Source organism: Agelaius phoeniceus, chromosome 14 (genome assembly GCF_051311805.1).
Source record: "Agelaius phoeniceus isolate bAgePho1 chromosome 14, bAgePho1.hap1, whole genome shotgun sequence".
NCBI classification, from domain to species: Eukaryota; Metazoa; Chordata; class Aves; order Passeriformes; family Icteridae; genus Agelaius; species Agelaius phoeniceus.
Window position 1 is genome coordinate 5,076,205 of NC_135278.1, and position 19,909 is coordinate 5,096,113.

At 56.2% G+C, this 19,909-nt stretch overlaps 1 protein-coding gene across 8 annotated transcripts in view; it reads left to right on the top strand.

Annotated features, from left to right (window-relative positions):
• The window catches only part of FRMPD3 (FERM and PDZ domain containing 3), a 66,170-nt gene that overhangs the window by 15,476 nt on the left and 30,785 nt on the right, over positions 1 to 19,909 (top strand). For 3 of the 8 annotated variants that reach the window (XM_077186116.1, XM_077186115.1, XM_054641577.2), the window contains 3 exons: positions 18,370 to 18,532; positions 18,765 to 18,867; positions 19,200 to 19,245. In XM_077186116.1, coding sequence (XP_077042231.1) covers positions 18,382 to 18,532; positions 18,765 to 18,867; positions 19,200 to 19,245 — 300 coding nt within the window. In that variant the 5' untranslated portion in view covers positions 18,370 to 18,381. Of the gene's footprint in view, positions 1 to 18,369; positions 18,666 to 18,764; positions 18,868 to 19,199; positions 19,246 to 19,909 lie in introns of those variants that run through there. The other 5 variants (XM_077186120.1, XM_077186118.1, XM_077186117.1 and 2 more) reach the window with 4 other exon arrangements.

Below are 19,909 nucleotides of genomic sequence, written 5' to 3' on the forward strand. Positions count from 1 at the left end.
GTCCGACACAGCCTGGCTGTGATTGGTCATTAAGTCAAAAACAAGTCACATGTTGGATAAACAATCTCCAACCACATTCCAAAGCAGCAAAACACAGGAGAAGCAAATGAGACAATATTGTTTTCCTTTTTCTCTGAGGCTTCTCAGCTTCCCAGGAGAAGAATCTTGGTCAAAGAGGATTTTTCAGAAAATGTGATGGTGACATTCTGAGGGCTCGGGCACCCCTGGTCCTGGAGGAGAGGCAGGCAGCCAGCTCTCTGCAGGCTGCTCTCAGGTTTGCTGCATTCAGCCTCTTGTGCCTTGCCAAGCCCAGGTGTGCTGTGCACAGCTCCTGGCGTGCCTGTGGGTCAGGGCAGGAGTGATTCAGGAGCCAGGTGATGCAGAGGTTGGAGCATCCCTGTGCTCCCTGGCTGCAGAGGGAAAACAGCCTGTCCTATTCCTGCCTGGTGCTGCCTGAGCTGCCTGCTAAGCAGGGCTGGGGCTCCTTGCAGCACTGATCTCAGTGCTCACCGAGCCATCCCTGCCTCCTTCTCTGCCTCTGTCCCACTCCCTGCACTGCCACCATCCCCGGGGTGGCCCTGCCGTGCAAACCCAGCTCCTGTCCTGCCTGCCCCATCCTCTGTGCCCTGCTCCTGTGTGCATCAGCCCGAGAGCACAGGCTGCTCCTACCCTAGCACCGACTGTTCCCCCAGCTGTATTGGCTCTATTTATCTATATAAAATTTCATGTCATTCATTGTCCTAAAAGGCTGGCAGGTAATTCTGTAATTACCATCCCTCCTATGGTGCTGGCCTCTCCTCTCTCCCTGCTAGTTGGATATCCTCTTCAAGTTTAATCCTCTGGGAATTTACATTGTGTTTGCCATCCCCAAGGGAACAGTGCTGCTAAATCCAGGTGCCAGTGCTGGCCTCTGGGAAGCCCTTAATTACCTTTCCCATTAGCAGAATGCCCAATTAACAAGCCCTTGTGACTCCTCTGCTGGTCCTTCTCCTGACAGAAGTGGTCTGGGGCTGGCTGTGTGGGCTTGGATGTGATGGAGTCCCTGCCCTCTTCCCAGACAATCCAGCCTGGGGTGCTGGGATGTGCCAGCACTGTTTGTCCCACACCCTGCAGACCCCTTTGATTCCTTCCAGGGGCAGGGAAGACTTCAAACTGCTTTGCACCCACCACTTTTCCTCACAGGCTCCAAACCCCATGGAGGTTTCTCATTGCAGGCCCCCAGACCATCTCATGAGCAGGGTGGGAAGGGGGGAGGCTGCACTGGAGCCTCTCCCAGGCGTGGGGGCTCAGAGCAGCATTTGCAGAGAGCATTTGCAAGGGCCCTTTCTTCTGGTGAGGCAGAGGATGCTGTGAAGCACTTCAGTGCTTCATTGCTTTTTGTGCTTTGCTTTTTTGTTCCCTTTAATGGGAATTGTATTCTGTGCATGGAGCAGCTGGTGATGCTTCTGGCTGCTGCTGCTGCATCACCTTTGAGCAGCGCTCATGAGACTCCTCTTTTCACTGCCTGTACAGAGAACTGGAGCTAAGGAGCCCTGGGTGTGTTCCTGCTGCGACCCTACTGATGAGAGGGACATTTCTGAGGAGGCAGGAGACACCTGGTCCTGCCTGGGGTGGGGACACAGGGAGAGACCTTGGGAGCTGTGGGGGTTCACATGGGGTCTGTGTAATCACAGCCAGCAAAGCACAGGGTGTGCCCCACTGAAGGGTAACAGCAGCAAAAGGCTGGGTTTTGGTTGTTATTTCTTCTTTAAAAATATGCTTTCCTCAGTCAGAATCCTCAAGTTGCAGAGGGAACCAGGCCTGAGCCAGGGGAGGGAAGAGAGCATTCCCAGGGTGTGGGGGCCTTTCCAGAACTGTGGGTTCCTCCTGGGAGGAGGAAAGGCTGTGGGAGAGAAGCAGGATGCTCCAGTCTCAGCTGCCTTCCCTTGGCTCTGTAAGAGGGAGATGCTGGGGTTTATTTCAGCTCTTCAGATGCTTTATTTCAGCTCTTCAGAGGAGATCCCTTAATAAAAAGGGAACATCTTCCCTTGCTGCCCGTTCAGGCAGGGTAAGATCCCAGTTAGACACTCTGCTGATGTGATACTGATGACTTGCCTGTGTTTGCCTGCCCCTGGCAGGATTGCTGCAAATGAGGTGTCAGCAGGGGTGCAGGCTGTGTGGGTTTTGCAGCAGGCTGAGCTGTGGTCAGGGATGCTGCTGGCTCCCAGCCATCAGCACGTGGGGAGCTTGGAGCTGACACTGCCTCATCACTCGCTCACCCACGGGCACCCCTCCAGCACAGGGACCTTGTGGCAATGGCTGGAGCACCAGGTGTGCTGAGCACAGCTCCTGCAGCCCCTCTGCTGAGGAGGTGGCACTTTGTTAGCCCAGCTCCTGCCCAGGCTGCTTCCCCAGGAATCCCCTGCTTGTCATCAAGAGCAAAGGCCATGCACAACACCTGTGGGTATCTCAGTCCCTGTGTGATTTAGCTGCAGAGCCCTGCTCTCTGGTCACATTTCTCTCCACAGAGAAAAGCAAGGCACAGCTTCCCAAGGATATTTCTGGGATTCACATTCTCTGAACCTCAGAGAAAGAAAAAAACAATTCTCATCTCATTTACTGCTTCTGTGTTTTGGAACAAGTGGAATGCATTGAAGAAGATTATTTACCTGAAGGAATTTGCTTGGTTTGGTTCTGGTGTGAGTATTTTGATTCATTGACCAATTGAGTCCACGTGTGTTTTGGGACTGTTGGCTGACAGTCACAAGATTCTGGTCAGTTCAGTGCAGATGGGTGCTTGTGCAGGTTCAGTGTAACATAGTATAGAATAATATAGTATATTAAAGTAATTAATTATAGTATAGAATAATATAGTATAATAAAGTAATTAATTAGCCTTCTGATATTCATGGAGTCCGCCTTGTTTTCTCTCCCTGCTTTTACAATGCTGTAAAGGACAGCTGCTCCTGTCTCCCCATGAAGGAGCAGAGGAGTCTCTGATGTCCCCATCCTGCACAGGGTGTCAGGTGTCTCTGAGGTGATGGGAAGCACATCTCCATCCCCAGCACGGTGTCTCTGTCTCAGACTGATTTGCTCCAGGGTCTGTTGGTGAAGGCAGAGCAGTGGTGCTGCAGGCAGATCTGGCTGCTTCACTCTCCAGCAGCTCGAGGGCACAGGAAGGGCTGGTGGCACAGGGCAAGGGCGGGGATGCAGGGCTGTGTCCCCCAGGCCTCAGAACCCCACCAGCACTGGCATGAGGAGATGTTTTGCCCTATGCCACCACCAGCCATTATTTGGAAACTGCCCCTGGACCCTGAGCTTTGTATTGCCTGCAGCCTCCAACATCTCCTGACCACTCTGTCTGCAGCAGCAGGACTGGTGGGGCTGTAAAAAGGTGACCAGAGACTTGGGAGCATCTTATGTCTGCCCTGCAGATGTGTGGTACCAAAATGCTGCTGGGTAATCCATCCCCAGTGTGTGCCCAGGCTGGCACAGAGCCATGGCTCCAGGGATCTGCTCCTCCTTCCTCCACCACTGGCACTGGTGTCAGGATTTGCAGCTGCTCTTGGCCACAGGGCTTTGTCTCTCCTCCCTTTTAATTGCCACAAGGATAATTGGGTTTGTGTTGAGCAGGGGGAGTCCATGAGCTCTCGTTCCTCTGCAGCACCCATGCAGCTCCCTGCCAGCAGGCTGAGTGCTGAGAGGGTGCCAGAGCATCCCAAGGTGGGAGCTGAAACCCTCCCCACTCCTTGCCCAGCTCTCCCAGATGGATGTCCCCAGGATGGAGCCTGCAGCTCCTGTCCACCCATGACAACGAGCTGCTGGCAGCCAGGAGGAGGGAAGGACCAACTGGCTCATCTGCTGAGAGCATTTGATTGATGCTGTTATCGTTTTGATTACCTTTTTTATAGGCTAACAGAAGGATTTTAATCTGAACAGTGAAGCAGGAAATGGGAGAAGCTGTGCCTGGAACATGACGAGGAGGCAGCGAGGGCTGGTGGCTCCTTGTCCATGCTCCTGGGAGGTGACTTTGGAGCTGTTGGCCAAAGTGAGAGTGTCAGGTAGAGGCATTCCTGATCTTACAGGAGCTGCAGCTGCCTCTTGTGTTATTTACAGCGCAGCTGGAGCCCAAGCAGCTTAACCCCACCTCACAGCTGCCCAGAGCCAGGCACTGCCTCGAAGCATCGATCTGAGCCAGCAGAGGAAGGGACAGCAGGCTCTGAGGCCAAGCTCAGCTCTCTGCTGCTTCTTGTGACCCAGGACAAAGTCATCTGATGTCATGCCACCAGTGGCTAGGAATTGTCATTCTCCAGCAGTGCCAAGGTGACAGCTGTGGGGACCAGGGGCAGTGCTGGTCCCGGCTCTGCGCTGCTCTCTGGATGTGAATGCTGCATGAGAGAGCTGCTGCTGCTCTGCTAACTGGGCCACCTCTCCTCTGAGGCTCTACCAGTGCCCTGCAGAGGGTCCAGCCTGCCCCAAAATTGATTTGCTCCAGTGTTGGTTGGTGAAGGCAGAGCAGTGGTGCTGCAGGCAGGTCTGGCTGCTTCACTCTCCAGCAGCTCCAGGGCACAGGGCAAGGGAGGGGATGCAGGGCTGTGTCCCACAGGCCTCAGAACCCCACCAGCACTGACATGAGGAGATGTTTTGCCCCATGCCAGGCTCTCCATGCCACCACTGATGGTTCCTGGAGGGTGTTGCAGGGTGGGTGTGAGGTGGGCTGGGCTGTAGCATGGTACCTCCATCTCCATCCTTCTCCCGGTATCACCAAAGGGGTGTCAGGGACAGACAGAGGTGATGCAGAGACTCCATCATGAAAAGGCATGAAAATGCATTTTATTATTAGAAATTCACAGTTCTTACAGAAACAATGGTGGACCTAAGACCTGATTGGCCTTTAGGAATCTTCTCTCACCTATTGGTCAAGAAGGGACAACTCCTCCTTATAAGCATCTTTAAGAAACAGAGGTTGCCTGCCAGGTGCAGAGATTGAGATAATAAGTGTTTTAATTCTTTCTCTGAGCTTTCTAACAGGAAAATCCTGGGAGAGCTGTGTCTCTCTGTGTTCAGAGGATTTGTGATTACTGCACCCCCGTGCCTGCCCCAGCTCCTGGTGCTTCAGTGTGGGGGGATAGAATGTAAGAAAATAAAGATAGTGCAGAAGGTAATCTCACCCCTAAGGAGTTGTAGCTGTGCTAATCACCAAAGATTAGGAACAGGCCTGCCCTTAACAGGGCACAGCTGTGTCCAATGAGGATGAGTGCTATAAAAGAGTGGGGTAGCTGGGTGAGAAGAGAGTTGAGGTTTTGTTGGCTGTGCTGTGAAGAAGAAGAGGTCAGTGCTGTGAGGAGATGCCCATGAGAAATCACCAAGAAGGTATGGAACTTTTACAATAAGATCACAACACTTCAGTGGCAGCCAGGTGGTGATTTTAGCTTGCCATGGCCTGCCATGAGTGTCCTGCTGCAGGAGAAGACATGCAAGGAGCCAGGTGCCAAAAGCAGTGGCTGGCACCCCTTGGGCACTGCCCAGAGAGGTGATGGGGCTCCCACGTGCCAGGCTCTGAGTGCTGTGGCATGGCAGGGGTGGCACAGCCCCGTGGCAGGGTGGCTGCAGGGTGTTGTGCAGCAATGTGTTGCAGCTAATGCAGTGTGACAGTTTGACACGTCCTGCTGGGACAGCCAGAGCTGCCATGGCATCTCCAGAGCTGTCACAGGCTGGCACAGCACGGTGTTGGCTGCACACAGGCAGGGAGGGGAATGCTCTCCCCTGTCTGGGGAGGGAGAAGGGCTCTGGGCTTATTTGCATGTCCTCAAATGATCAGGAACATGTCACTTGGCACTGGGATGGATCCTTCAGAGAGATGGAGCCAGCTGGGGCAAGGGCAGAGAGGAGGAGGAGGGGGTCTGACATCCCCCTAAACCAAGGAGGGGATGCTGAGTATCTCCCTTAGAAGATTCTGGCATGAGCAGAGCATTGCCTGCCAGCCCAGTGAGGGGTTTCACACCCACCCAGGCAAGCTGGGGCTGCCACAGTGCCCAAGGGCAGGGTACAGGCTCTTTGGGGCTGGGGTAGCCACTGAGCCCTGGGGGATGCTCAGTGGGGCCCAGAGAAGGCTCTTGAGGCAGCTCCTGCCCAGCCCCACAGTTAAACCTGGAGCTGGATGTGGCATTTCACAAGTCAAATGTAGGAGCAGAAGGACACAGTGCTGCCTTTCCCAGCCTGCTGAACTTCACCCAGGGTGTGAACAGTGTCCTGTATGGGCCATTGTCCCCTGGCAGCAATTCTGGGGCACAGGGTGCCCCCATGGAGCAGCCCTGGGGGATGCTTGTGATCCTGTACCTCCTGTTTCTCTGCTCTGCCTGCTGCTTTTGATGAGCACTGAGGCTCACAGAGCTGAAACCCCTTCTCTCTGAGAGGGAAACAAACGTGGCACAGGCCCAGGGGAGCAGATTCCCCGTGTGTCTGGGGAGGCAGGCACTGGAACCACACAGGCTCTGACAGCTGCTTCCAGGGCTGCAGAGACCCAGCAGCGTGTCAGCCACTCACAGCTTGTCCTGCACAGCATCAGCCCCCGTTTTCCTGGCTGCTTTTGCCATGCTCAGCTCCCAGGAGCTGCCTGGGTTTACCTGTCCTGGCTGTGAAATGCATTTGGGGGGAGAGCTGGGGTGGCAGCCATGGGCTGCTTCCTTGTGGGATGAGCAGTGGGGCTGTGCCAGTCCTGGCAGTGGGACTGGGAAGCAGAATGTGTTCCCAGGCTGAGTCATGCTGAGGATTGTGTCTTGTGCCTTGTTACGGGTCCACTTGCAATATTCACTTGGCAGAATCAGCCCATCCTCCCTCCCTCTCTCCCCATTTGTGTGTCTGTCTGTCTGTCCCTCCCACCTCCTTCACAGAGCAGCAGAGTAGCACTTGTAGGGGGGGAAAAAAAATGAAAATCTCTACCTGGAAGCTCTGCAGGCTGTAAGGTCAGGACAGCAAGCACTGCTTGCTATGCAAGACACGGAGCTGGTGTGCTGGGCAGGCAGGTACTCACCCAGCTGCAGGGCTGGATTTGGGGTGGGAATTGCATCCAGGGGAGGGGAAAATGGTGCCAGCAGGGCCAGAAAGGGGTGGCAGGGAGATTGAGACACACAGCTCCTGTCCTCTCTGCTAGAGAGGGAGCTGCAGAGAGGGACAGGGCACCTGCACTGCTCTGTCCCCCCTCCCTGAGCTGTCTCTGCTCAGCTGCTCTGTGTCTAGGTTATTTTAGCTTTGATTCAGCTCTGAAATTGCCTTGGCTGAAAGTCTGTCTCTATTGTTTTCAGTCTGCAGAAGCATCATTGAAAGTGTCAAAAAGATAAATTGGAGAAAAAGGGGGGGGGGGGGGGGGAAAGAGAGGAGTGCAGTGCAGTTGGTGAGGAGAGCCGTGCTGGCTGTGCTCCCCAGGGCAGCTGCCTGCTCCAAGCCCACACTCCCTGCCCAGAGGCTGCTCCTTGCAGCCCTGTCCCCTTCCCTGCAGGACTGAGGCATCCCCTCCAGACACCCTCCTTTACCTTCTGCCACAGGGCTTTTCCCCCTTGGCAGGGCTCATTTAGGCTGAGCATCTGTCCTGCCTGAGCCTTGTCTGGAGCATGGTGAGCAGTCTGAGACCTGCTCTCTGTCTCTGCCCTGCCTGCTGGGTCAGCCAGAGCACCACAGCAGGGCTCTGGAGATCAGGAAATAAATAGGATGGGCAGCAGGAGGGGTCCTGGGTGTGGGCAGGGGCTCAGAGCAGACCTGTGAGCATCCTCAGGGGTTTCACTCACTGGTGGCCTCTCGGGTTTTGTGTTGCTGAAATGGCTCCTGAGGTATTAAAAAGTCTCTTTTTCCCAGCCTCACGACCAAAGAAGAAGTCAAGATTCCTCAGTTCTGGTTTTCAAGGTTGTTTATTTTCCCTTATCTATAAAATTCTTTCTCTGGCTGAGGTCTGTCCTGCAGGTTGGGTTGTGGCACACTGACTGCCCTTGGGGTGGTGTTAGTTTTTATACTATGAACTAGGTGTACTTTATTTGCAATAATTTTCCAATACCTATCACCTATGTTGGACAGTCTGTCTCTGCTCTAAACCAATCCAAAAGTGCCACCATCCCAGCAGAAGATGGAGGACAAAAAGAAGAAGGACAGGACATGCCCAGATTCCTCCATCTTGCCTCTTGAACCCCCATTCTAAATCCCCAAAATTCTACATTTTCCCCCTGTGACAGATTAACTATCATTCTACTCAAACTCTTGTGGCTTGTAACTCCTCACACAAGGTTGGTAATTGTTTCCATGGGTGATAATCAAAGGCACAGGTGGTTTTGACTCTGTGCCAAGGTCTCTGAGCCCCCTGCCAGGGTCTGGAGTCACCCAGGGCAGCCAGAGCAATGTCCTGGGTTCCACCAGTGGCTTTGTGCACACCTTGGGGTCTGGCCCCACAACACCTGGCCCAGGGTGTGCAGAGCTGGGGAGGGTCTGTGCAGGTCTGATGGGTCAGTTTGGGCTCCAGCCCAGGAGTTCAGGGCAACACTGTCCCACAGGTTTGAAGAGGGCTCAGGCTTCTGCATCCCTGGCAGGATCCAGCCTGAGGGATGAGGTCTGGGCTCTGTTTGGGGTATCATTTGGCTCTGGAGGACATGGTGCTGCCCATGAGCCAGCACTGGGGCTGTGGCATTGAACAGCATGGGGTGGGTTGCTGTGTAACACCTTCATAATTGCTAATTACCTCTGGGGAGGAGGGGGAGCACCTGGGAAAGGAGCTGGCAGTGAGTTATGGGAGGTGGCAGTGGTTGTTGCTGCTGCTGAGGACGCTGGGGCAAATGAATAACCTGTTAAATAAAATGTCAGCCAGGAGTGGATGGGAACTGGCATTGCTTTTTCCGCTTGCACTTTACAAAATGAATCTCCCTGTGCGTGGTTGATTTGCTTATTCAAAATAGGCCGTGGTGGAGGGGCTCTCCTGCTGAACCTGCTGGCACCAAGGGCTAAATTGTGTAAATTCCGTTATCCAAACGCTCCTCTGAATGGCTGCAGTAATCTAAGGACATAATCCATTGCCAGAGGAGAGAGGTTTTCAGAGCCTAATTCCCTTTGTTTCTGGGAACAATGAGAATGTGAGAAATGAAGCTGAGAAATTGCCACGGAGCTCCAAGCTGCAGTCCAGTGCTGGGAAAGGTGAAACCATTCCCTGCCCCAGTTGCCTTTCACACCTGCAACGGGGAAGATCGATCTGTGTGAAAACTCCAGGAGGCAAATACTGAGTGGGTTCCATTAGATAAGGCTGGTTTCAAATGGAAACTGATTTGCATGGGCTGATTAAGCTCATTACTACAGCAGGAACTCAGAAAATCATCAGATCCCTATGCAGCACGAGTGCTGAGCTCTGCTGCTCGGGGTGCAGCACTGCTGTGCCTTCAGCAGCATCTCCTGGGGCTGCACACAGCACCTGGCCAGCACCAGCCTGAGCTGGCCAGCTTCTGACACCAATAGTTAGAAATGATTTGGCCTTGTTTAGAATCCTGCTGGGGCGTTTCTGTCATTACAGGCGCTTTCAAAGTGCCCTGATGAGTGCAGGGCTGTGGGCACCCACAGCACGTGGGGAATGAGCTCCTGCCTCTTGCTCTGGTCCTAGCTGGTACCCAGGGCCCAGAGGGCTGTGCTGGCAGCCCCTTCTCTGCCACAGCTGGGTGAGTGTGACCCTGGGAGCTCTGGCAATAGGGGCACCAGCATGGAGCTGTCCCTTGGGCTATCTCCTGGGGACAGTGTGTGCATGGTCCCACAGGCACCTTGGGGCATGCCAGGAGCAGCTCTGTGTCCCCCTGTCTCTTTCAGACTGAGGGCAGATTGATTATTAGGAAATAATTCTTCCCTGTGACAGTGGGGAGGTCATGGTAAGGGGGCTGCCCCATCCATGGAGGTGTCCAAGGCCAGGTTGGATGAGCTCTGAGCAGCCTGGTCTGGTGGAAGGTGCTGCTGCCCATGGCAGGGGGCTGGAACTGGATGAGCTTTGAGATCCCTCCCAACCCAGGCCATTCTGTGGTGCTGTTCCTGCAGCATTTCCCCAGGTGAGCAGCTTGTGGTGCCCTGAGGGTGAGGAGTTACAGGGCTGTACACAAACAGGTGCTGCTGCTTCTTCAGTGCAGCATTTATACACCCACGTGTTGAAAACAGAGTCCATGTGGGCAGGTGTGCCTCTAAAAATATATGTATATATATACACATACACCTGGCAAATGCACTGCACTGATGAGCACACACAGACTCTGCAGTTTGCAGAGTCCCCTCCTCACCCTGCACCCCCAGGGCCACCCTGGCACAGGCAGCAGAGCTGGGAGCTGATTGTGAAGAGATTATAAAGAGGTATAAACTAAGCCTCTCTGCTAGAAAGGCCAGGAGCCCCAGGCTGGAAGCATCACACACAAAGGCTCCTCTGCTTCAGTGCATTTTCTCTTTTTAATGTTTTTGCCTTTATCTTGCATCAGCTCAAGAGCTTTGCTGAGCCCTGGAGCACGGAGAGGGATGGGAGGAAAGGCAGGGGTGGAGGGGGCTCTGTGGGGCTGTGTCTGTCACCTCCATGGGCAGGTTCCTGTGCAGCTCTTGCCAAGGCTGGTGGCAGTACTGGGGCTTGTTGGGACAGTCCCTGCTGCCATGCAGGTGAGCTTGTTGGGCCTGTTGTGTCACAGCTCAGGGGACCATCTCACCAATGCTGTAGCACCAAAATGCTCCAGTGTTTGCCACCTCTGCATGGGCTGGCAGGGCTGTGGGTTGCTGGGTGAGCTTTGAGTCCAGCTCAGGCTCCCTCTGCAGCCAGGGGCTGTCCCCAGCAGTCCAGGCTGGGGATGCTGTTACCTGTCCTGCTGTCCTGCCTCCTCTGGCACTCCTTCCCCCAGGTCCTTTCCGTGCCCTGCTCTGTGCTGTGCTAGGTAGAGATAGCAGTCCAAGTCATCCACTGAGGAAATTGCTCACTGTAAATCCATACTGAAAGTCCTGGGATTCCTGAAGGCCCAGAGGAAAGTGCTTGATTGGATTTTCAAGCCTCCCTGCCAGCAGTGGGAGAGGAGGGCTGACAGCCTCCCTGAATCTTCCTCCCTGGTGCCTGGGAGGGGATGCAGGCTGTGCCTGCTCGCTAATGGAATGTAAAGGATGTGTAAATCTCCTGCCTTATTTAACTCCCCCCTGAACTTTATATGCAGCCATAAATTTCTCCTCCTGCAAATCTGCTGGAGCAAGGTGGGGCCCTGGTGCCCACGCAGGCGTGGGGGGAGCCTTCTCCTGGCTGTGCCATGCAGCATAGCCCCTGTCCCTGAGGGGCACGAGGCTCTGGGGACACACTGGGTGCACTGGGGGCTCTTGCAGGAAAGGCTCCGTTTGGGTTCAAGCTGCCCATGCCAGCAGGAGAGGCTGGGGCTGGTGTCATCCCCTCCTCCCCACGGGGCCAGGGGTGTTTGCCTGCAGTGAATAAGACACAGAGATCTCCTGAGTTACAGCTGCAGCAGTGACAGGCAGAGAGTGGCCAGGCTGTGCTGGGGAACTGGTATCACTCCAAGCCCCCATCATGCAGCTGAGCATCACACAAAGAATGGAGAAAAATGCTGCAAATTTTATTCTATTGCTCCTTATCTCTGATTAATCCTCTTATGTGTTCATCTCATTTTATCCCAGTGTTGACTGTCTGTTTATTGTATTTCTGTAGTCCTCACAAAGACAAAAATCCCTCTGAGTCTTGCCTGGCTGGGCAAGGGGGGGCTCCTGTGGGCTGGCACCAGTGGAGCACCACAGAGGGGAGGACCAAGGCAACATGCCTGTGGTCACCACAGCAGATGGTGGCAGAGGAGGGGCTGGAAATCAGTTTCTCCTGGGCCCTAGATTAGTTCCCAGCTGTTTGGGTATCCCTAAATGCAAAGAAAGATACCCTAAAAACCAATTGTGCTGTGGTGTGGCTTTGCAGCCCATGCTCAGGGCACGTTCCCAGTGCACTAGAGAGGAGACAGGCTTTCCTCTTCACACCCCTCTCTCACTGCAGGCAGATTTGTCAGAGCCCTGCAAGGGAAGCCCTGCCTGTCTCAAGTCCCTCTTCTCCAGCCCAGGCTCCCCAGCTCTGCCCAGTTTTGCCAGCAGCCCCCTGGTTCTCCACCTGCTGCTGGCTGAGTCAGGAGCACAAGCCTTCTGGGCCTGACCTATTGCTAAAGGATTTTGCTTTGATCCTCTTCTCCAGCTGGGGAGAGCAAAAATCCCTTAAACAGCCAAAAATCATAGGGAAGATTGGAGGAGAATTTTTTTACCTGAGTGGGAGCCCCTGGTTGGAACAATTTGGTGGAGGAGGATGGTGACTGTAATAGCATTAAACAATTTGGAGGAGAATGATGTTTGTAATGTGGTGGAAACTTGCACAGATGAGGGAACCCACTGTCTTTGGGGGGCATTTAGACAGGTTCCACAGCACCCCAGCCTGTCCCAAACTTGTGCAGGCATGGCCAGGCTGTGTGAGTGAGCAATCTGGAGGTTGTCATCATCTCACACTCAGCATCCTTCACTCCTGCAGGTGCTGAGTGCTTGCCCTGGGACCCGAGGGCATCCAGTGGCCCACTCAGCTCAGTCCCATCTCTGCCACACTCATGTGCACCTCGGGCAGCCCATACAGGTGCACTGTGCCAGCCAGGTGGGCTCAGGTCCTCTCTCCTGCTGCGCATTGATCAGACAACACTTGCTGTAAATTCTCCCAGGATCTGCCAAGCTGCAGCAAGGAAAATGTGGAGACTTCTGGCTTTAGTAGCTGGAAATTGCTTTTAAAACCCAGTAGAATTTCCAGCCTCCCCAGCATCCTGTGGCAGGAGCTCCTGGGATTAGCTGTTTTCTGTGTGGCAAAGTGCTGCCTTTTCCATGTGTCAAACCTCCTTCCACAGGTGCCTTCCAGTTCTCATCAGTGCCAGCTCCCTGCCCAGTGTCAGGCTGCTTTCAGGGACCACCATGGTCCCTCTGCTCCTTTCTAGCCTGGAATGCCAAGTCTCAGCTGGGGAAGGCAATGTCTGTGTGTGTTTGCCTCTGGAAAGTGCAATATGGGCTGAGCTGCAGATTCTCATCTCCCCGGGCTTGTTTCAGGACAGCCTCTCCCTCTGCAGAAGCTGCTTTTTCTGGTGACCTGAGCATGGCTGGAGGTTGTGGTGACACACAGGCTCTTTGCTAGCCATGCCTATGCTCTATTTTTTAGAATTGGCATCATTACTTTGAGAATTTTTGAGCCCCTCTTTCCCCCAGCACCTTGTTGAGCTGGCTCCACTCCTTGCCAGGGGGCAATAAGTTCATCTCTGCCATGCCCAGGATATAACAGGTCCTAACATTTCCAGCTAGCCCCCAACTCACCTGGCCCCTCAGCATGTGTTTATCTCTAGGTGAGATGCCAGGAACATTTAAAAAGCTGCAGGCTGAGCAGCAGAAGGCTGCAGCTGCTGCCCAGAGCCAGGCTGCGGCTGCTGCCTCGTTATTTACAGCTGCCTTTGGCTGCTCATCAGCTTCTCCAGCAGCTCTGCTGGACACTGCTCACTGTCTGCTTGTCCCTGCTCTGAGAGCCAGGGGTATTTGTGCCCTCCAACGGGTGCCATCTGGCACCCACCTTTGTACCAGCAGCATTCCCAGCTCAGGACAGCCAGCTCTGTCTGAGGAGCTCTGCTGGGCTCAAACTGCTTCCCAATCCTGACAGCAAATCCAGGCTGGAGCACAGGGGGGAAAGGCACGGGCCATATGGCAGAGCTGTGTGCAGGCTGCATTCTCCAGGCTGGGTCCAGGAAGGATTTCACCCGTGAAGGCCAGGGTTATTGTGCTGCCCTCAGGGTTGGTCTCACCCAGCTCCCCTCGTTTCAGTCAGCTGCTGAACGCTGCCAGAGCAGGGGCAGCATTACCAGCCTGTCTGGGTCTGTGTGACTGAGCAGCTCCTCAGGAAGGACAGCATCTGTTTGCCCATGCTGGGGGTGTCTGACACCTAAACGTGGGCCAAATGGCACTGCCAAGGTGCCCAGATGCCTGCTGGGTGCAGCTGCAGGGCTGATGGAGCAGACATACTGTGGTGGATCCCGTGCCAGCAGCTCTGCCTGCTCTGCCTTTGTCCCTGCTGTTGGTCCCCACGTGCCCTGGCAGCCCCATGGCTCCATCTGAGATGCAGACCTGGCTGTGAGGCTGGAGCTGCCATATGTTCCCCATAAAAACCCGTCCTGGCCCGTTCCCCAGCATTCCCTGCCACTGCCACACGTGCCCAGGATCCCACATGCCTCACCAGCCACTCACCAACTGCAGCCTGGCAGATGGAGGAGCAGCCATGGGCTTGCAGTAGGAGAGGCAGGACTCTCTTTGTTCTTGGGTTGTTCACAGAAGGAGAGGAGAGCTGGCACACCTGCAAACTGCCCCTCTGCAGAAGGGCCAAGACCTTCCCATCCCCACTCCCCATCCCAGAGCTGAGCTCTGAGCCCTGCCTGGGCTGCACCAAGTGCTCTCACCTGGTGCACTTGTTTAAAGGCAGTTGGAAATGGTGTGCATGTCCTGGGTAGATGGAGACCATGGTTCCTCCCAGGCAGGTGGTGCTGGCTTGTTCTGGTGGCAGATGGCCAGTCAGCATTGAGAGCAAAGGCAGAAAATCAGTCCTCAGAGGGAGCAGAGATTTATTGCGGTAGGAAATTAAAAACGGATGCGTCAGCTTTTGGAGTAACTCCTGTTCTGCCTTTATCTGTTTGGGGGGGATGAGGGCTCTGTGTTCAGCCCTGTTCATGGCAGGGAGGTCTGAAGGTGCTCAGGAGGCTGAAGGCACATCCCTTGGTGGTGGGTGTATCATGATGGGCAGTGACTGCACCGAGCTGATGTCTCTCTCACCTTGGGTGGCAGAGTGTGACCAGATCAGCGTCAGCTCTGAGCAGATGAGTGTCCCAGCCTCAGGAGTGGGATATCTTCATGCCACATCAGTCAAGGCACCATGAAGACGTGCTCCCACAGGGGTACCTCTGTGGTGGGCTCCTGCTGCTGCTGGGCACAGAGAGGTTTCTCCTGATAGGTCCTTTCACTTTGTGCTGAGCTGTTTTCCAATGGCTGTGCCTTGGTGGTCACTGAGGACACAAGGGGATGCAGAGCAGGCTCTTGGGCTAAGGGGTGGGCAGCAGGCAGGTAGGGACACAGGCAGGCTGGGGACAGGGACACAAACAGCCATTGGCTCCCTGCAGGGGGATGGGGTCAGTGCTGGTCCCTGTCCACCGAGGTGGTGGCAGTGTGGCCCCAGGGTGAGGCTGCGTTTGGGTGCTGCTGAGCTCCAGGGATTGTTTCATATCCTCACTCCCTGCTGTGAGAGCGAGCCCAGCCCGTGAGCTTTGCAGCCCAGCACAGCTCTCTGCCCTGAAATCAAAAGGAGGAACACCAAAAAAATCAGGCTCCAAGGAAGTGATAGCTCCTGGGATGCAGCCAGTTACAGTGTTAGGGAGAGAGCTCCCTTAGCCACTGCTGCCGCTGGTTTCTCTGACCTCTCCCTCTGGTCCGGGGTGAGCACACGTTAATCCCCAAGCCCGGCAAGGGAGAGCTGCTGCAGGAAGGACAGAGCCACAGCCTGGAGAAGGCATGTTGTACCTGCTGCTGAGCACATTACTGCTTCTCCAGGAGTGGATAAGTCCTGCTTAGGAGGACGCTCATCCTCTTTTATTTAATTTCCTGGTAATGCTTCTGCAGCGTCCAAGTCTTATCAGGAGAGGAGCAGCTTAAGAGGCCGGTAAAGGAGTTTTTATTGTCAGTATCCATCTCTTTATTCCCCTTTTCCCTTTGACGCTGGATGGCAGGCTGGTTGTGGCTGAAGTGAGGTGTGCTTTCCTTTCCTTTTGTCTGTTAAAGCTGCAAGGGTTTCAGGCAAACCAATTCTGATGGTAAATTGGGCTGCGGGAGCCGCCGCTGTCCCTGGTGCTGGGCTGTCCCCGGCTGTGCCTCAGCCGCGGGTTCCCTGGGGACGCTGAGGGTGACACCGACACCCCGACTGCACACAGAAGGACACATCTGGGGACACAGCTGGGCAGCTCTGCTCTGGCACTCGCCACCCACTTTGCTGTGACTTGGTGGGCAAAGCCCTGCCTCTGTTTCCCCGGAGCCATCGCACTGGGCTCAGCCCCATCTCCGAGCATCCCACTGCTCCAGGCTCTGCTGCTCATCCTCATCTTCATCTGCTGGGGCTGTGGGCAGCAGGGCTGGGATGAAAGGAGTGTCCCCTGGGAGCCAGCAGCTCGGTGACTGCTGTCTTGTGGCAGCCAGCTCTGGCATCCTCCCTGGCCGTGCCAGGCGTGTGGAGACGCAGTGCTGCATTCAGCCTTTTCAGCTGCACACAATGGCCTTGGAGAACGTTTGTTTGAGAAAATTGGCTGGATCGCCCGATTCTTTTTGTTGTGGTTGTTACTGTTGTTCTTTTGAATGCTCATGGGAGTAGCAGAGCAGCTAATGAGGCGGTGCAGAGACAGTGGCTGGGGAGATGCTCTCGGCAGTGCTTCCCTGCAGCTGCACTCTCCTGGCGCTGGGGCTGGGGCTGGCTCTGCTCCTGCTGGGAGCCCTGATGGGTGCGGCACTTCCCGAGCTCAGGGGTGCCCAGAGCCTGCTGCTCCTCACCAGTTCCCTGCCCCAGGCATTGCTGTTTCCTTCTCCTTCAGCCATGTGCTGCTGCAGGCAGGAGGGGAAAACCACGAGCACCCACCCAGCTGGGCGCTGGGAATGGGTCACCTGGCTGTGGTGACATCCCATTGTCACAGAGTGCAGCTCACCCGTGGCCAGGGCTGGATCCCTGACCCTGGGCAGACTCACCTGTGCTCCCGTGGCAGACATGGCATCCTCCCTTGGAGGGTTTTGGGTGGGTACCTGGGGATCAGGCTCAGCACTGGGCTGTCTTTGCTGATTGTGGTGTCCTCAAGGCCCAAGCTGTGTGTGCTGGTGTGGAGCTCCTGTCCCCTCCAGCCCCACGTGCTGTCCCTCTTGGCTGTGCAGCAGGTGCCAAACCCAGTGCTGGGAGCAGGTAAGGGTGTCAGAAATGCAGACAGATAGCATTCGATGGATGATGCATCAAATCCTAAACTGATAAGAGATGGAACAATTGGTGTGTTGTCAAAAGGCCGGGAAGGATCTCTGTTAAATAGACTAAATAGTCTGGACAGGAACAAGCAATGAGCAGCACAGAAACAACAGCACGTTCACCACTTTGTTTTTCTGGCTGGGCTGTGCGTGTTGCCATCTGTGCTGTGCTCTGTGGCCGTCCCGTGGTGCTGGGATTGCTCCCCCATGCCAGGCTCACAGCCTGGAGCCGTGGCTGGCATTGCTCCAGGATGCCAAGGGCAGCTTTGACATGACCTTGCCCTGGGCTGGATCTTCCCATCTTCTGGTTGTCTCCATTCCAAGGAGTCCCTGGGCTGGTGGTGATTTGGCTGTAGCAGCACAGCTGAGCCTGCCTTAATCCCAGTTTTTAGACTGGCTAAACTTGTTTTCACTTATCTCTGATATTGTTGAGCTGTGTTACACAGCAGGAATAAGCCAGCCCTGGGGTTTGCTCTGAAAGCTCTGCAGAATGGCAGAGAGAGCTCTCAGTCTGCTGCTGTCTGCCCTGACCCTCAGGGAATGGCCAGAGCCACACCAGCAGTAGTTTACCCCACAGAGATGTCCCATCTCATGAGGGCAGGGGTGGGACAGTGAGGTGCTGGAGAGGACGGTGTGATTTACCCTTGAGTGGCACCTCCATCAGTGTCCCCTGCCCGAGGTGCCGGTGCAGTGGCAGGGACAGGCACGGAGCAGCACGGCTCTGTGGCAGGGACAGGCACGGAGCAGCACGGCTCTGTGGCAGGGACAGGGCTGTGGCTGCCCCAGGAAGGGGCCGGGAGCGCTGCAGGGACAGTGAGGTCCTGGGAGAGGACGGTGTGATTTACTCTTGTGTGGCACCTCCATCAGTGTCCCCTGCTGGTGCTGTGGCACGGATCAGCACAGCTCTGCAGGCAGGACCAGGCTGTGGGCACCCCGGGAAGGGGCTAGGGGCTCTGCAGGGGGATCGGGGCTGTGGCTGCTCCAGGAAGGGACTGGGGGCTCTGCAGGGGGGTCGGGGCTGCCCCAGGAAGGGGCTGGGAGCGCTGCAGGGAGATCGGGGCTGTGGCTGCCCCGGGAAGGGGCTGGGGGCTCTGCAGGGGGATCGGGGCTGTGGCTGCCCCAGGACGGGGCTGGGAGCGCTGCAGGGGGATCGGGGCTGTCCCGGGAAGGGGCTGGGGACTCTGCAGGGGGATTGGAGCAGTCCCGGGAAGGGGCTGGGGGCTCTGCAGGGGGATCGGGGCTGTCCCGCAGCCCCAGAGGGCTCGGAGCAGCGGGCAGGGCTCGGAGGGGCTCCTCACACACAGCCTGTCCCTGTGCCTGCAGCGCAGCCATGTGATGCCGGAGGAGCGCGGTGGCGATGATATGGAATGTGGGCAGCTGCCTCCGGCCACGCTCCGACAGGTGACGGTCCAGCGCCACCCCCTCCACGGATTCGGCTTTGTGGCTGGCAGCGAGAGGCCCGTGGTGGTGCGCTCGGTGGCTGCAGGTAGGGTGTGGGGCTGCTCCTGGACACGGCTGCAGCGTGCCGGGAAACACAGCCCTGCTTCCCTCCCTGGGCTCCTGTCCTCTCCTGTCCCCTCTGCTGGGCCTGCTGCAGGGCGTCCTCCACGGCCACATAGGTGGGCAAATGCTTTGGGGATGCTTGGGACCCCTCGTGCTTCCCCTCCGCCCCGCAGCTCCGGGATGCCCGGGTTGGCCCTGACCCTCTCTCCTGGCAGGCGGCCCCTCTGAGGATAAACTCCTGCCAGGAGACCAGATCTTGGCCATCAACGATGAGGATGTGAGTGAAGCCCCCAGAGAGAGATTCATCGAGCTTGTCAGGTGAGGACAACGCCCCTGGGGAGGGGCTCACGCCAGGCTGCTGTGCCCATAGTGCCCAAAGCCTCGCAGTGCCAGTGCACACCCAGTGCTGGGGTGGGGAACTGCCAGCCTGAGCAGGGGGAGAGCCTTGGAGCAAGTGCCATAGCCGTTCCCAGCTGGCCAAGAAGTGGGAAAGAATCCACAGCCACGTTGTCAAGCACCCCAAGGAGCCCACAAAGGTCCCGGCCACCACTGGGCTGGAAGGGTGGGATGTGCTCTCAGCAGCCAGTTGCACACCTTGAGGTCCATCACCATGAGGTCCCATCCATCTTCATTTCTCCTTTCTGTCACAGGAAGGCCAAGGACTTCATCATCCTCACAGTCCTGCACACCCACCAGGTGAGACTGGCAGGGCCATGGCCAGCTCCAGGGGAGCCAGGACAGGGGTGAAAAGCCCTTTTGGAGACCAAGGCAGGGTCCCTGGAGACCTTAGGAGACCTGGACACCACTCAGGCAGCTCAGCTGATTTGTTGGGGCCATGTCCCAGCACCCTGAGGCTCTTCCAAGCTGTGGGGTCTGAGAGCTGCCACGGCCCCTTGGGGTCAGTGGGCCTGCAGCCATCTCCCTGCCCTTGTCCCCAGGAGGGAGGGAGGGAAAATATCCCCATCCCGTGTGTGTGATGGGGTAACCCACCGTGCCAGGGGCGGCAGGGAGGGGTCGCTGCTGGCCCGGGAGTCGCTGGGGAGCTGGGAGGGCTGGGGATGCTGATGCTGCCCTGGGGCACACCGAGCTGTCACGCCAGAGGCACCGTCTGTGCTTCACCGAGTCCTTGATGTTGGGAAAGGAGGGGGTGTGAGAGCTCCCCTGTGCTCCCCTCCTCTCCAGAAAAGAGATGCCCCACCCAGCGCTGCTCTGTCAGGAGCAGGGGCGTGTGCCACACGCCAAAAAAGATTTTTTTCCTCCCGGCCCGGGCTGGCCACCAGCCAGGACAGGCAGCTCAGCTGGTGCTGGCACCATCAGACACACACAGCTCTGGCTTGACTGTCTCTGTGCTGGAGTGTGT